Source organism: Anopheles darlingi, chromosome 2, assembly GCF_943734745.1.
Source record: "Anopheles darlingi chromosome 2, idAnoDarlMG_H_01, whole genome shotgun sequence".
Classification (NCBI taxonomy): domain Eukaryota; kingdom Metazoa; phylum Arthropoda; class Insecta; order Diptera; family Culicidae; genus Anopheles; species Anopheles darlingi.
The window spans coordinates 78,531,057-78,546,056 of record NC_064874.1 but is presented as its reverse complement, the minus strand read 5'-3'; the positions used below and the strand labels follow the sequence as shown (position 1 = coordinate 78,546,056).

Genomic DNA, 15,000 nt, shown 5'->3' with positions numbered 1-15,000 from the left:
CTCACACGCAGTACCACCAACACCACCACCACCACCACAACTACCAGTACCACAAAAAGCGCACAACTCACAACACAGAAATTGTGTTTCACAACTACTTGGTGCAGACACACTTCACCGACACTGTAGCTGTTGAATATGCGATTACGGTCATCCTTCTAGCTGGACCGCGTGATCGCACAAACACAAGCGCGTTACTCTCGCCGCGTTCAAAACAAAAAACAAAACCCACCGTCGAGTGTACCATCGATCCCGGCCAATACCGTACGTAATCCGTGTTGTTACCCAACCCCTATTCCGCAGACTTCTAGTGACCGGACGACGACCGAGCCGCTTCGCCTTGGAGCCCTTCCCTGCTCCGCCGCTCGAGGTTGACGACGAGAAGCCGGAGCAGTCGAAGTAGTAGTTGTAGTGGCTAGTGGCACCCACAAACGGGAGCACACAACCTCCCTGGCAGCCGCGTGTAGCAGTCGCACCCCATGCTTCATTCCTTCGGCCACTTGTCCTTTCCCCTGTCTCACAATACCTTTCCTTCGACTATTTGTTCGAACACAAAACGTCACGAATCGAACGGGACGCCATTCGCGGTGAATGCATGAAACCGATAACGACGACAGCAACCATCAACCAGCTTCTTCTTCATCTTCTTCTGACTGACCGACTTGCTGGGATCCTATACATCCTTTCGATCCTGTAAACCCTAATACCCTGTCGGCTGGGCTATCCTATCGGCAGAACCTCGGCAGAACAACCGAGCTCCGGTGCGGTGCATGCTTGCATGTTGTTGTTATACCCGTTAGTGTAAGCGAAGCTTAACCCAAACCCCCTCTTAACCTTAATCTGTGCACCCGTTAGTTGCTAACTCTGTTGATAGGTTCGTAGAAAGCGTTGAGCGTTTGCGATCAACGCGTTGTAAAGCGAAGCAAGGTAGGTTCGTGCGTTAGTGATAGTGTTTAGACTCGTAAGCCGAAGAAACCCCCCTACACACAGTAGTGGAAGGTTTATCTTAGCTACTAGTTCTTTTGTGGGAAAGAAGGAAAAGGGTCTAGCCTAGCGAGCTCTAGCTTCAATTGTAACGTTCTTTTTGCGCCACCTTTCTTAGTAGTCCCTAGTCATCTGTTATCTATTTCCACATAATACCCAGTATACTGGTACCACTTTTATCTCTCACACCTACAAACAAACATACACATACACATACATACTATATGCAACGATGTTTCGTATCGCGAAACTGCCACCTCGTAGATACGACCAGGCATCAGGAGCGATGCAGCATCATCAGCAGCAACAGCAGGAGCAGCAACAAGCCTGGCTTGGTTTTGATATCTCTGCCTTTTTCTACTTCTTTTTCCTCTTTCTCTCTCTTTCCAACGATCTGTTTCTTTTTCTCTCCATCTCTCTCTCTCTCTATCTGTCTCTCTTTCTCTCTTTCTCTTCCCTCACAAACAGGTACAATACGTCCGATTTTGACTTTACCCTTGTGTCCCATCGTCGCTTGTCGATGAAATGCTGGTATTTAACGCTGGGCGTTCCGCCCTTTTTACAACCACTCTCTTTCTTGCTCTCGCTCTCTCTCTCCCTCTCTCTCTCTTTCTTTTTCTCTCTCTATCTATCAATCTCTCGTTTTTTCACTTTGTTCGTTTTGATTCCCGTTTCAATCGTTAGACCATTTAGAGCATACATTACCTTCTCACTACTCTTCTCCAACAAACCCTCCACCAACCAACCGTTCAATGCAACTACATTAACGCTAAATGGTCGCTCACTCGTGGAAACTGCATACAAACTCCACCACCGCAACCCCCTAAAAAGATCAATAGTTCATCGTGATTAACAATAATCAAAATGATAGTACGATAGCTCTTTGGAATGCTCGTTCGCCCCATCTTGGCTCCATACTTGGTTTTTTGGCATTATATCACTTTCGAGCTAGTCTGGCTATAGGATAGAAACATTGATTGTCGTTTGCCACTAGGTTTGCCACCAATCGAACAGACACTCTTACATCCCCAATTTCCTGGCGCGCGATGCATTCCAAATGCAATTAAATTGACTTTCTCTCCACCGAGTTTTGCCCTTTCTCCATACGAAATTCCCTCCCTGAAAATTCACCTTGATGAAAGAGCTGCCACAATTGCCGTTTTGCGCTGCTGCTGGTGGTTCTTCCATCCATTCCATTGATCCAATCTATGCTGCACGCAGAGTAGAGATCGAGAGGGAGTTGTGCAAAACACGACATTGGTAGACACACAGTACACTGTACACAGCGCTAGCGAGTGCTTTCACGCTGCCATCCTACACCAGATCCATCACCCTGGATTTCCTTGCATACTGCATGCTGCTGCTGGTTTGCTTGCTTTCTTCTGTTAGTCCGGGCGCGCCAAGCAGAGATAGGCTAATCCGTACTGTTAGCTAGCGAACGACCTAGTGCATAAGCGTGCTGTAGAGTTGTTAGTGGATGATTGTAGCATAATAAGTAGCATTAAGCTGGTATGCTCGCCGTGGAAAAAATCGAGGCGCACAAAATACGAACCCTCCCAAAACGACCGGAGTGCGGGCATTCCTCCTGGTAGCCCTTCGGCGAAGGGCCCTTACCCTGCATTTGGTTAAGGTCTGGCGTGGGTGCGAGTATGTGTGTGTGTGTGTGTCGGTGTGGGCGCGTATGTAGAGTGTTCGTGCGGATCGTAGTGTAGCGTGGTTCAGTAAAGAACCACCATAAGTAGTATAGGCACCATCCAGCGTAAGAAGCGTAGCGATTCCATCATAAACCCAAGCTGCTTCAACAGCAAAAGACCGTTAAAAATATAGCTATTCATCTATACAACTTTGCCTCCGCAACTCGTTGAGCTGAACGAAACGAAAGAAAAGAAGAAAAAAAAAATGCCAAAGAAAGGGGCAGCTTCCGACCGCGACAAGCAGTTCGTTCTGTTCTGCGTTTTCCAATTGTTTGCTTTTTGTCCTTCGTTAAATCGCTGTATAGCATTGCTACCCATTCCACTACATTACACGAACACTCGCTCTCAAAAAAACAACCGATCACACACATTTGCTGTATAGACCTTACACCGACACAGAATTGTTGCGCTACATACCATTGCCAACCGAACATCCCAGCATGTGTTGTTGTTGGATAGTAGTTTAGTAGTTAGATGTTTTATGTTGTGAAATGTGTTGATGCACTGTTGTTTGAAGTGGTTAGCTTGTTTTGTGTCGTCCGTACCATTCTCACTATCAGTTTCAACGAATTGGATGACTCAAAATTCACGCGCCAAAATGAGCAGCGACTTTCGAAGTTATTTTCAAACTTCTGCCTCTCGAATTTGCTTTTTTCATGTTTTGAATATATAACATAAATGTCTAAAAACAAAAACATAGAAACATGTTTTAACTATTCAATTCGATTTAAATAAGATGCAAATACCAAAAGAGATACTGTATATACTACGATATCTACAAAAATACAAACAAAACAATAATATTTTAGGGAGGTTTTAAAAATTATTGGTTGTATTGAGGAAAAATCACGTAGAAAGTTATAATTCGTAGCGAGCGTAGCTTAGAACGTATTATGTAGATTTAGAAGTAGATTGTAGTACACTCAAAATAATAGTCTAACCAGTAAAAAGCTAACCAACTCGGGTGAACATTTAACAGCGACCCCATTACACGCCTAAAACGATTCACCATAACCCCCACTGACACTGCTATGGTGTGCTCAAGTGGCTCCATTCCTACTTCGATAACTCCTTCTCATTAGTGGCATACTCGTTGGTTCCACATCTGGACACTCTCATTTGGTCCCTCTTTTCAGCTCTGCCTAGTGACATTGCCATTTGTTCGTGTCTTGCTATGCGTATAGTTGTTGTCCCGTTGAAAACCGTTCCTTCCTGCTTGCCGTCTAGCTCATCGTATCGTTGCGATCGTAGCTCGATCGATAGTTCCGGTAGGCCCGGTGTGGTGATCATCGGCATAGGTTCTCTAGCTGGCTCAGCTGGGCTTCAGTTTGGATTCCACCACGTCTTCCCGTGGCCACTTTAGCCACATAGTACCAGTAGCGAGCAAGACGATGTGCACGCTAGTCGCTTCTTCGTTTCTAGTTTTTTAGTCCTTTCCTCTCGCTCGCGTTTCCGTTCACGTTCACTTTGATGTTTCGTTCGATTAGCGCGCTGGGAAGATGCACATCAACGCCCGAAGCGGATGCTGAATCTAGTCGCACAGTCCAGTCAATCATCGTAGCAGCCCATCTTACCAGTAGCTTTAGTAGCCCCCGGCCCGGCTGTCACACTGACACGCTGGCCTCGAAACACCCACCGGCACAGTCCATCACCGCTATCGTAGTTGCCATTGAAAGCATATGTGCTGTGTAAAAATGCCAGTGTGTCATATTGGTTTTCTGTTTCTCTCTTTCTCTGTTTCTTCTCTCCCTTTCTTGTGCCTTCCACAATTCGATTTTCCTTTTGCTCCATATCCCCGCTCCATTCCACCGTGTCCTGGTTCGCGCAAAACAATTTCGCGATTCCTTTTGTTCCGATTCCATTGCAAACAATCGACAACCGAAACATCAAACACATGAACGCCACCGGCACCGTTACACCACCAGCGAGGCAATCCCAGAAGAGAACTACACCAAATCCCTGCCCGCCGACCGAGACAAGTACGGAGCGCGCCGAGGACCAGCTTTAATCAAGGCGGTCTCCACCAACACGCCCAAATCGACCGCTAACCGACGCTCGAACCCTCAAACGACGGCTCTCCTTTCGGCCAGCACGACCGACGAGGACGACGACGATGATGACGACGAGGATGATGATAGTCGCGGTGGAACGACGACCGACAAGGGTTCGAGGCGCCGGTTAAACGGTGGCACCAAGGATGACCGTGATCACGACGATGATGATGATGATGATGATGATGACGAGGATGAGGATTGTGCTGATGAGCAGCATCCCATTTGAGAAATATTCATCTAGGATAGTGTCGCCTTGCAACCGAACATCGTCATGCTGCTAGTGCTGCTGCTGCGCACTGTTGTCACCAAGCGACAGATGATCCTTTTGGCGAGGATGTAGCTCCCGTTGGCCAACAGATTTGCTAAATGAAGCAGCAGCAGCGCGAGCAGCGGAACGATGTGAAACAGCGAAATGCCGTAAAGTGAAGCAGGAACACGATGGAAGAGCTCTACTACACCATTGCGTGCGTGCGTGCGTTACGTTCCATTTCTTTCCCGTTTAGTGCGTTAGGCACGGGCGTTTGATTGCACAAAGTATTCCAACACATTCCGTTAGCCCGTAAGTAGCAAAAGATAGCCCATCTTTTACCTTAAAGTAATGAATGTGGTCCCCGTTACTCTGTAGCGGTGTGGCACAACAGGCGGCACATTATATTACTTGTTAGTTGTGTTAATCAAAAGGAAATCGAGCCTGTCTGAATTATAGCGATTAGTATAATTTATAGGCAAAAGCTGCCTCCCGGCCTCCGTCTTACAGCACAAGCTCAAACGCACAAGGCAAGGGCACTTACATCACTTGTTCGCATAAAATACACATCCGGGGGCTCTTCCTCGGTGGCCAGAACAAAGGGCACGGCACAATTAGCACACGGCGCTATCCTACGAAACACGATGCATTCGGGACCGAATAGAGGTTCGGGTACGTTTGCAAACTCTGCCCAGAAGACGAGAGTCACGAGCTTGCGCTAGTGCAGGCAACAGTGACGCGGTGTAGATTAGCGCAAACAGGAGAAGCTCTACTCGAGGTGAAAGAGCCTCAGCCTGAGGCAGTGGTAGAAATGAGGATCCGATTTTAGCTGAAACAGCTTCGACCCTTAGCAGGCGTACAGGCTATTGATTCGGTTGGGTCTTGTTTTAACATCAATCCTCTTCGCGCGGCCATGTGAAGGGTCTTTTTTGTTTTTCCGCTACCACTACACTTCCCTTTGTCGTAGTAGATGGTAGAAGATGTGTGGCTTAGAAGAGTGTCCTTGAAAACCGTTGACCTTTTTATATATCAAACACCACAAAAGAAGTAGCTAGTAGGCCCAGCATGAGCGCGACATGCACGGATCGCTTTCCGTTGCCACACACCCATACAAACAAGCGGTATTATTTCTTAACAGTATCGAGATACCAGATGGATGGTTAGAAGGCAACGGTCGTTACCAGTAGCAGATAGCGACTAGCGCGGGGAGAAGTAAGATAGACATGTTAAGTTGTAAGTAATATTGCTCCTGTATTTCCCTTCCCCTCTCCACCTTTCACGCATCATCTGCGCACCCGTGAAATAACCCTTTCCAGTTTATAGAAAATGTGTTAAAATTTTTTCAATAAATTTGTGTTACACATCCAGATACAGAAATACCACACAAACCCCCGTTTTGCGTTCGCTCTGATTTAGTTGACGCTTTACTAGTAAAGTGTGCTTTCCTATTTTGTTGTTCTTTTACTATACTTTAGCTGTTTTTTACGTACCGGATGATGAGCTTTAAGTATTATTAACCTACTAGAGCGTTTTTGGAGGAGAATGATGATAGTTGGTGCTCAACGGACTGGGTACTGAGTTGCGAACTTGTGAAAATAAATATAAAACATAAAACCTTCTAAAAAGGTTGATAAATGAGGTCGTTTATTGTTGACTTAAAGTAAACTTAAACTAAACGCCAACGACGCCAGCGAGTTCGATAGGCTAGATAGAGATTGCTCTCTAGTAGCAGAAGTGGTTGCGCATAGAAGAAGTCCGTTTTATGCCAGTTATCCTAGGCACGCGCACAACTGGCCTGTAGCATTAACGCAAACGTTAATCTTCTCCTCCACCCTCTCCTTCTATCCAAGTCCAATCCCTCCCACCAGTAGACGCGAGTGTGGACTCGCACAAAAACACACAACTTGCTAAAATAATGTTAGTCGATCGACAGAATTGGTGGTGATGTGATCGATAGTTGGTGCTACTAAACATGGAGAGGAGATTAACGGGCGTCGAGAATCATTGAATAATGATACCGAATGTGTAGAATCGAGAAAAGGTGAAAGAGGACATCTGTATCGCATAGGAAAGAGGTGGTAACGTTACGAAAGCCGAAATATTGTAAAATGTACAGATGATTTTACCGTCGAGCGCTCCTAAAAGAACTGAAACGATAGGGCGGACAAACTGGAAAGAAGAAATGCAAAGTGCAAGATACAATAGTGGTACAAGGTACAGTACAATAGAGCGAGAGATAGATACAAAGAGAGAACGAGATAATAAAAGAGAAAAGGAAATAGAACGGTCATGGTAACTGCTGCTTTCGAAACACCAGCAAAACTAAAGCAAGAGATAATAAAACATGTTTAATAGGATATGTACAATTGCAGAAAAAGATGGTGCGGCCAACTATTCCTCCGTCGACGAATCGTGGCCCAGGTCCGGTACGTAAGAGGATTAAAAAAGACCATGCGGAGCGTCGAAGTACCGAAATAAGGTCTGTGGAGAGCGAACGTGGGAAACCACTTTGGAAAATGAACCTAACGAAACATAAACATACGAGAAGCTTTAACGACTCGTAGCAAAACTGGAAACTTTATGGATCAAGATTAGAGTATTAAAGAAATAGCACTGAAGATAAGGAACGATAGAAACTAAAGATGAAAAATGATGTGACAAAAGTGAGCTCTGGAACTGGAAGTCGAGGGGTCGAATGCAGTAGGAAAGTTAAACAAATAAAAGAAGCCCAAAACACACACACACAGAATGTTGAAAAACAGTTTAACATAACATATGTATCCGTACGCTTTGCAAGCGGGAATGTTATAACCGAAAAACCGATAACCACCCAGGAAGGCAATGAAATAATGCTGAAAACCAGGTAAGTGAATCTGCCAGTGGGTTCAAAGCAATCCACCCAGGTTGATAGTACAGTTGCAGTAGCCGTTGGTTGGGCGTACCATCGTATTGAAGTAAACTATTCGTGCAACCAATGTTTCCTTTGCTGTTCACCATGCAAACTTATTGCATCACTGTTTGTCTCTTCCGAGAGAATGGAATCATCTCTCTACACTTACCCATCAAAACATGGCTGGCATCATGATACGTTCTCATAGTTATAGCTATGCAACAATTTATACCGAAAAGAACAGCATACCATATTGTTCATTTTGCAACTCTAACTCGCACCGTTTTTGGGTTGAATTTATTAATGCTTGTATTATCCTGCTGCTTCCTTGTGCTCCATGCACCTGTCCCTTTCGTTGAGTATCGCACTATTGATGGACCAGCTGCCGCAGACGATACGCTTTCCCTTCTCTTATCTCTATGATGCACACTCGCTCGTCTCGCCTGATGGTGAGGTCGGCCGTATGGTAATTCTCACGCTTCAGCTGATTCTCTTGCCGACGACGATTGCCCTATACGACACCATATTATTGCCACCGTTGTGCAGTATGATTGCTAATGGTGGTTGCCACGGATGCCTTTTCGCGTGATCTCCTGTTCTTCTGAGTCTTTTGCGCTTGCTCATCCATATTACTCAGCTTCTGCGGTTGCTAGCAGGTAGCGATAAACGAGTGTGATTAGACGATAAATGATGCTCTTCTAGCCAGTACTGCCCACATTGTAACAGTGCCTGCAACATACACTTTTTGCACATTCAATACATACGTACATACTTGATGATGAATGTGAATTGATTGATCGACAAACTTATTAATGACAATAATGTTGATTTTGTATTATTTACCGGTGTACCTGTTTCTGATAATTTGCTTGTCACGTTACTATCTTATTGTAGCTGTTTTCATTGATGGGTGGCTTTATCAGCTTTATGCTATTTTTCCTTTGTGTTCGCTTGGGTTCCAGCAGCAACGAGCTTCAGCGAATGCTCGCATATTACTAACAAGTTACTTTATCTTTGTTTTCGTTTTATCTGGCTTGTTTGATCGTACAATGAGGAGTTGCAATGCACTCACAGGGTTTGAAGAAGGGATCATTCACTCTAGCCCCCATACTGCTTGTGGTATCTATAGTTACATGTTGGTTGAGTTGCTGGGCTTTCACTCTAGCTGCAGCAGGATGCTATGGAGTTTTGTAACATCGATACACCATGTTACGAATCAAAATCTTCTCAGAAAAACACGCATGCACATGCATATATGAACGAAGTGAAAGAAAACGTCCATAGTGTTTCATTTTTAGTTTTTATATTACATTACCTTAAATAGGAAGCAAGCAAAAGGGATGTTTCTCGCTTTATGGAAAGCTCAACACAACCAGGGCAGAGCTTGTGTAGCTTTTGGGACAGTAGTGAAAACATTGCGCATTTGTGGTCGACTAGCGGAATCCAATCAGGGCGACAGCCTACCAGAAGGTCGGAATAGTTGGAAACTGTACAACAAACAGATGAACAGGAGAGATGATATGAGGAGCTAGCGCCGAGGGAAATGGAAATCCAGCGGTCCGGTTCAGTTCCAGGATTGAGTGTGTGCATGATCTTCTTCCAAGTAGCAACTAGCACAATTTACAGAAACGGAGAGAAGCAAGGGAATATCCTCCACCAACAGGACATACCAACAGGCAAGCACAGCGCACTCAGTATCGGTTACTGCGGTGTCAGCGGAACGAGGAAAGTGATGGCGATCGCAAGTACCGCCTAGTCCATCTAGTGTCCAATCCTTAATACAGGCGCCATTGCCACTGTCAGGCTATGTTATGGCTCTACTATACTAAATTGATTTAACTCTTGCAATAGCATAATATAAATAACACTTTCAGAAGAAATAACCATGCTTTTTTCGTTTTGCTCTTGTTGGTTTGTTATACAGAGATATTGGGGAGGAGCAGAAGGAATTAGCGATTGCATAGAGAACCCATGTTTTTGAGAGTAGTTCTATGTAATATATAGGGGGCAAGTAATTATATCTAATTATTCATGTGCCTTTCACATTTGTATATATATGTTAGGTATTTATAACTATATATATAGACCATTTTTTTCCTTTGCTAGTTATGATTTGAATTTTTCTCTTTTGAACCAACAAGTTTGCCTCTACCGTACAGGGAATCGCAAGCCAAACCAAGGGATAACACTCAATCCGTACAGTCTCCTACTGCCTTCACGATCATGCGTATGATCAATAACTAAAGCATTAGTTCCTGTGTGCTAACTGCTATCAACATAAAGTAAACTCATAAAACGGAGTTTCAATTAAATTAAATTTGTTGTTACGTTTATACAGTCTGTGTCATTTGCTATTGCGCTGAACTGATTCGATCGATCGCCTGGATCGATGGAATCTGGTTTAGCCTAATTTGAATCCTTTGATCGGTTAGGTGAGAATTCGGCAGCTATCTATTTCTCCTCATTCTTCAGCCGGATTGAATCGTATTTTAATATATGTGTATAATATAATTACAATCTCGTACAATCATAAGAATAAACACCACATCCGTGTCAGGAAGTGTCACCAAGACTGAGAACAACAAAGCTGCAATGGAACCATCGAGGGACATTCAATCTAGCAAACAGGTTATCCGATGCCGAGAAGGCTCGCTCGTTTCAGATCTGGCAGTACCGGACCGACGGGTTAGTTAATATATTTGCGTGTAAAGGATTACTACTGCTAAGTGTTGCATTGTGTGCTGCATATGGAGACTATAAACATGGTTTAACGGTAATGTTGCAACTAAACAAACAAGCATGTATGCATAAGTTTATATACTTTAACAGAATCAATTAACAACCGAGAGATAGATATAAGAAGAGAGCACGCATTTCGGAATGCGAGTGCAATAAATTAATAAATGGATCAATCTACAAGTATCCTGATGATTATGTCAGTGGTTTCGCCAAAAAGTGTAACTTAACGCATTTACACTACGTAAAGCGAAATACTGATGGCCGCCTCGAGCCGTCGGACCAATGCTGGCAAAGAACATTTCAACATTTAAAAAGTTAGTAACACGGCCACATGATGACGACGTAGTTAAGTCGCTGGAATGATTGTAAATGTAAATAGAGTACTGCACCAGTGAACAATACCCGCGATTTGCTACTCATGTACTCAGGATTCCCTTTGCAATCCAATATAACACTAAGTTTGATATCTTCATCTTTGCTCATGCATTTATCGCGTACTTCCCTATCCTTACCGTCGATACCTTTCGTCCGTTCATTCAGCTGACCTCGCCCTCGTCTTCAGCCAGTCTGGTTTAGTTAGATTTATCGCCACCAGGTCACCTATAGGGTGTGCTGTTTGATGATCATGATGATGGTGTGCCTTTGGGGGTATGCAACATATATATATCACACCTACAACTGATCCGCAAGGGAGAAAGAGAGGAGCTGCACCTTGAACGAACTACTGGCCCTACTCCTGACAATGATAAGCTCCTCTCCCTCCACTACCTCCTCTAGCAGCTGCCAGCAACCGTGCTAGTAACAGCTGATGATTATTGTTGTTTTGATTAATATCAATAGTATTATCGTTTGTCGTAATGTTGCCATTATCATTGTAAGTGTTATCATTAATTTTTAACTTATCGAAGCTTTTATTGTTGTGTTGTTTATTGTTGTGGTTGTTGCTGTTGTTGTTGTGTATGTCGGTTTCCCACGAGACTGCGCCATCGTCTGCGAAGTCGTACCGCTCGCTATCGTACTGGGCTTTGGTGTACGTTGCTAAAAGCCCTGCTGCCCGTTATACGTTGCCTACAAACACACGTGGTAAGAACAACAGATAAAGATATGCATAGATATGTGCACGTTACAGGGCAAATGGACAATGGCCTATGTGCGAATACGTTAAAGACAACCTGATACAACTTCGCCACTAGGTTCTACTTCAATTCCCAGTCGGAGGAGATAAAGGCGAATACTAACAAACGTAGCAAAAGTAAATAACAACTTTCTTTCGGGGAAAATAAAATAGATAAAACAAGCCTATTTACAACAGAATTAGGTGTAACATGTACACTGATAAATAGCAGTACATAAATAAAGCTCCAGACCTCTATTGACAGATTCAGTTCAGTGTTGAACGATACAGAGCTATTGTCGTTCTTTGATTAGCTAATAGTACTATAAACATCTTGGCATACAATCTCTTTAACGTAAGAGCCGTATCCTGGCAATGATAATAAGGTATAATATGCTTCCAATGAGTTTCATCAGTGACAAACAAAAGCACAGCAGAATAACATAATGAAATGAAATCATATTGGAACGTAATGATAAACATTTGAGAAAGTGAAAGAAGAACTACGGAGAGACGCTACATTACGCTACTGCTAGCTAGTGCGGCCGCTGGTACTGGCTTTGCCGTGCTTACCGGACGATACGAACGGGCCGACGTAATTACTCGGGAACAGACCAGTGGTACCATTCAGCTCTCCGCGCCACCATTCCGGTTCATCACGCCCGAGCACGCTGATGATATCGTCCTTGTCGAAGGAGAGCTCATCGTCGTTTAGTGCTTTGTACGGATACAGGGCAATCACTTTGTCTACAAACGGGAAGCATAAACACGTTATTCTTTCCTAGTCCCCCGGATGAAGAGTTTGGGAGCGCTACTATTCTTACCGAGAATGGTTTCCGTAAGTTCCACTTTACTTGCAGACACGGGAGTGTTGCGTCCACTGTTACGGCCACCCTGCAGTACCTTCACGTACGTCGCGGGGAACCAACCAATCTGGCGACGTCGTCCCTTTGCCTGTAATGATAACAACAAGGTTAGTTGTGCTCACTTGACAGACACGGATGTACCGTCAACTCCGCTACCTACCTGCAACTCACCCTCCCACCATCCGGAATCGGTTTTCTTTCGGATCATTATCAGCTGACCCCGCTGCAAGGACAGCTGTTCGGAGCTGGTCGCTTCGTATGGTGCGATTACCTGTGCGACTTCACCCTTTCGTCGCAGACTTGGCGTAGCGGATGTCATCGACATCGACGAGTAGCGAATGTTTTCCTCATTGGCGGCCGGTGCCTGTGGTGGTTGCGTGTTGATCTGTGATACTTCCGAGTCTGCCTCCGCCTGATTGCGTGCATCTTCGGCATCCTGAGTATTGCCGGTGGTCGATTGTTTCCGTTTCGCTTCCTGCTCGTACGTCGCTTGTTGCTGCTGTTGCCGCTGTAATGCTTCAATCTCAGTATGCTGTTCTGGTAGCTGCTCCTGCATCGGTTGGTTGCCATTGGTTACCTCCTTCAATAGCATCAAGCGATTATTAGCAGTGACACCATACCATACCATCTAGTTATAAGTTTTACTTACTGCCCCTCCACCATCATGCTTTGTCACGTAGTTCGAAGGAAAGATGCCCGTTCGGTTACCAATCGTGCCCGTCCACCAGTCGCCCTCCTTCTTCGATACTGCAATCGTTTCACCAGCATCGAACACTAAATCGCCCACTTCCGCCGACTGGTAGGCATAACAGGCCACATAATATTCAACATCTCCGTTACAGGTCGCTCTGCAAGACGAAACGTGTGTCAACATGGTCCGCGATAATGTACCGACACTCCCTTATCACTTACTCGACTGTCGTGTCGTTTGCGGCAGTGTACTCGGTGGCAGGCGCCGACACGGCCGTAGCGGCATAATCTTCGGTTGGTGCGGTGCTACCGTATGCTATCGTCTCGGGTACCGCTTCTACGACGTTCAGATTGTTATCGACCTTTTCAACATAGGTTTCCGGGAACCAGCCAGTGTGGCCGTCGATTTCACCAGCCAACCAACCCGGTTCGGCATTTTGTTCCAGCGGTACCTATACTCGTGGTAAACAGTCCATACAAGATAAGCAAAAGGAATTCAATTGTAATCTACGACGAATAGTCCTGAGTACCTACCATCACAATGTCACCCGGTTGGAAGGATATTTCATCACCATTTCGCGCGCTAAACTCATAGATTGCACGGTACTTAACATAGCCCGGTGGTGTCGGCAAACTATCTACCGGAACCGATGCACGCGCGAGTGGCTCGTTAGTGGTAGCGATAGCTGTAGTATCCGCCGTTGCCCACGAACTCCCCGTATCCCATGTGCTCGTGCTGTACGATTCATTTTTACGATTGTTCTTCATTTCAAGTATCTATCGCAGAAACGAACAAAAACATAGAGCAAGAATTGAATAAAGAACAACCTCGGTTTTATGGTTCCCGATTTCTTCTTCTCTCTTTACCTGAATCCTTTGCATATCATACTCGCCGTACAGTTTCTCACAAGAATCGATCAGTCCGGTCAGCTGGGCCTTCAGTTCGGTTAGTTGCTCCCGGTTTAGGTTAATGTCGGTCGATTTATTTTCGATTTGCTGCTTCGTGTTCTCCAACTTGTCCTTTAGTTGCTGTATAACAATCTGGAAGTAGAAACCACAGCGTATTTAGCGAAATGTTTCTCAATTGAACCGACCACACACAAGCCATGCTACCTGTTTGTTAGTGAACTGCAGCTGGCTCTCCGTTTCGCCCGTCTTATTCTTAGCATCGAGTTTCGCCTTCTCCTGGCTTAGCTGTACCAGCCGCTGGTTTTGATCCTTAACCTGCGATTTCAACTGAGCCATTTCGGCCATCTGTGAGTCGCGTGTCGCGCGCATTCCATCGATCGTGGTCTTAACGGTCGTAACGCCGACGCGCGTGTCGCAGATCTTTTGTGACATTTCCTTGATGCGCTCATTGAATGTGCTTAGCTCGACGCTCAGCGATTGGTTTTGTGCCTTCAACTTCAGCACGTTCTCCTGTTCACGCTGGCGGTGCTGCTGCATTTCAGAGATTTTCTGTGCCTCCCATTCCTGCTGCCGTTGCTTTTCAAGTTCTCTGTTGGGAGAGTGCACAATACACAGACCATTAGAGCTTGGGCAAAATTATCATCGATCGCTAGTACTACTTACTTCCGCGCCAGTTCTTTCTTTTCAAGCTCACGCTTGCGCTGCTCTTCCCGCTCCTGTTCTAGCTCTCGTTGACGCTGCAGCTCCTTCTCGTGTTCCTGCTGTTTCTTCAGTTCGGCCTCCAACTTGGCCTTGCGTATTTTTTCTTGCTCC

General features: G+C 45.1%; 3 protein-coding genes across 21 annotated transcripts in view; 1 reads left to right on the top strand and 2 right to left on the bottom strand.

Annotated features, from left to right (window-relative positions):
- Positions 1–7,817, top strand: part of LOC125960026 (sodium/hydrogen exchanger 3) — a 50,216-nt gene extending 42,399 nt beyond the window's left edge. For 9 of the 13 annotated variants that reach the window (XM_049693136.1, XM_049693128.1, XM_049693134.1 and 6 more), the window contains one exon: positions 4,604–7,817. In XM_049693136.1, coding sequence (XP_049549093.1) covers positions 4,604–4,958 — 355 coding nt within the window. In that variant the 3' untranslated portion in view covers positions 4,959–7,817. Of the gene's footprint in view, positions 1–303; positions 2,860–4,603 lie in introns of those variants that run through there. The other 4 variants (XM_049693139.1, XM_049693137.1, XM_049693141.1 and 1 more) reach the window with 3 other exon arrangements.
- LOC125960044 (protein lingerer) overlaps positions 1–15,000 on the bottom strand; it is a 70,061-nt gene that overhangs the window by 30,659 nt on the left and 24,402 nt on the right. The gene's annotated exons all lie outside the window — the stretch shown is intronic.
- The window catches only part of LOC125960027 (intersectin-1), an 11,287-nt gene continuing 4,358 nt past the window's right edge, over positions 8,072–15,000 (bottom strand). For 6 of the 7 annotated variants that reach the window (XM_049693143.1, XM_049693144.1, XM_049693147.1 and 3 more), the window contains exons 6-14: positions 14,851–15,000; positions 14,392–14,776; positions 14,146–14,319; positions 13,813–14,055; positions 13,501–13,730; positions 13,238–13,436; positions 12,749–13,168; positions 12,547–12,676; positions 11,924–12,469 (exon numbers count right to left, since the gene is read on the bottom strand). The exon at positions 14,851–15,000 is cut by the window's right edge and continues 26 nt beyond it. In XM_049693143.1, the coding sequence (XP_049549100.1) occupies positions 12,255–12,469; positions 12,547–12,676; positions 12,749–13,168; positions 13,238–13,436; positions 13,501–13,730; positions 13,813–14,055; positions 14,146–14,319; positions 14,392–14,776; positions 14,851–15,000 (2,146 nt within the window). In that variant the 3' untranslated portion in view covers positions 11,924–12,254. Of the gene's footprint in view, positions 11,677–11,923; positions 12,470–12,546; positions 12,677–12,748; positions 13,169–13,237; positions 13,437–13,500; positions 13,731–13,812; positions 14,056–14,145; positions 14,320–14,391; positions 14,777–14,850 lie in introns of those variants that run through there. The other variant, XM_049693148.1, reaches the window with a different exon arrangement.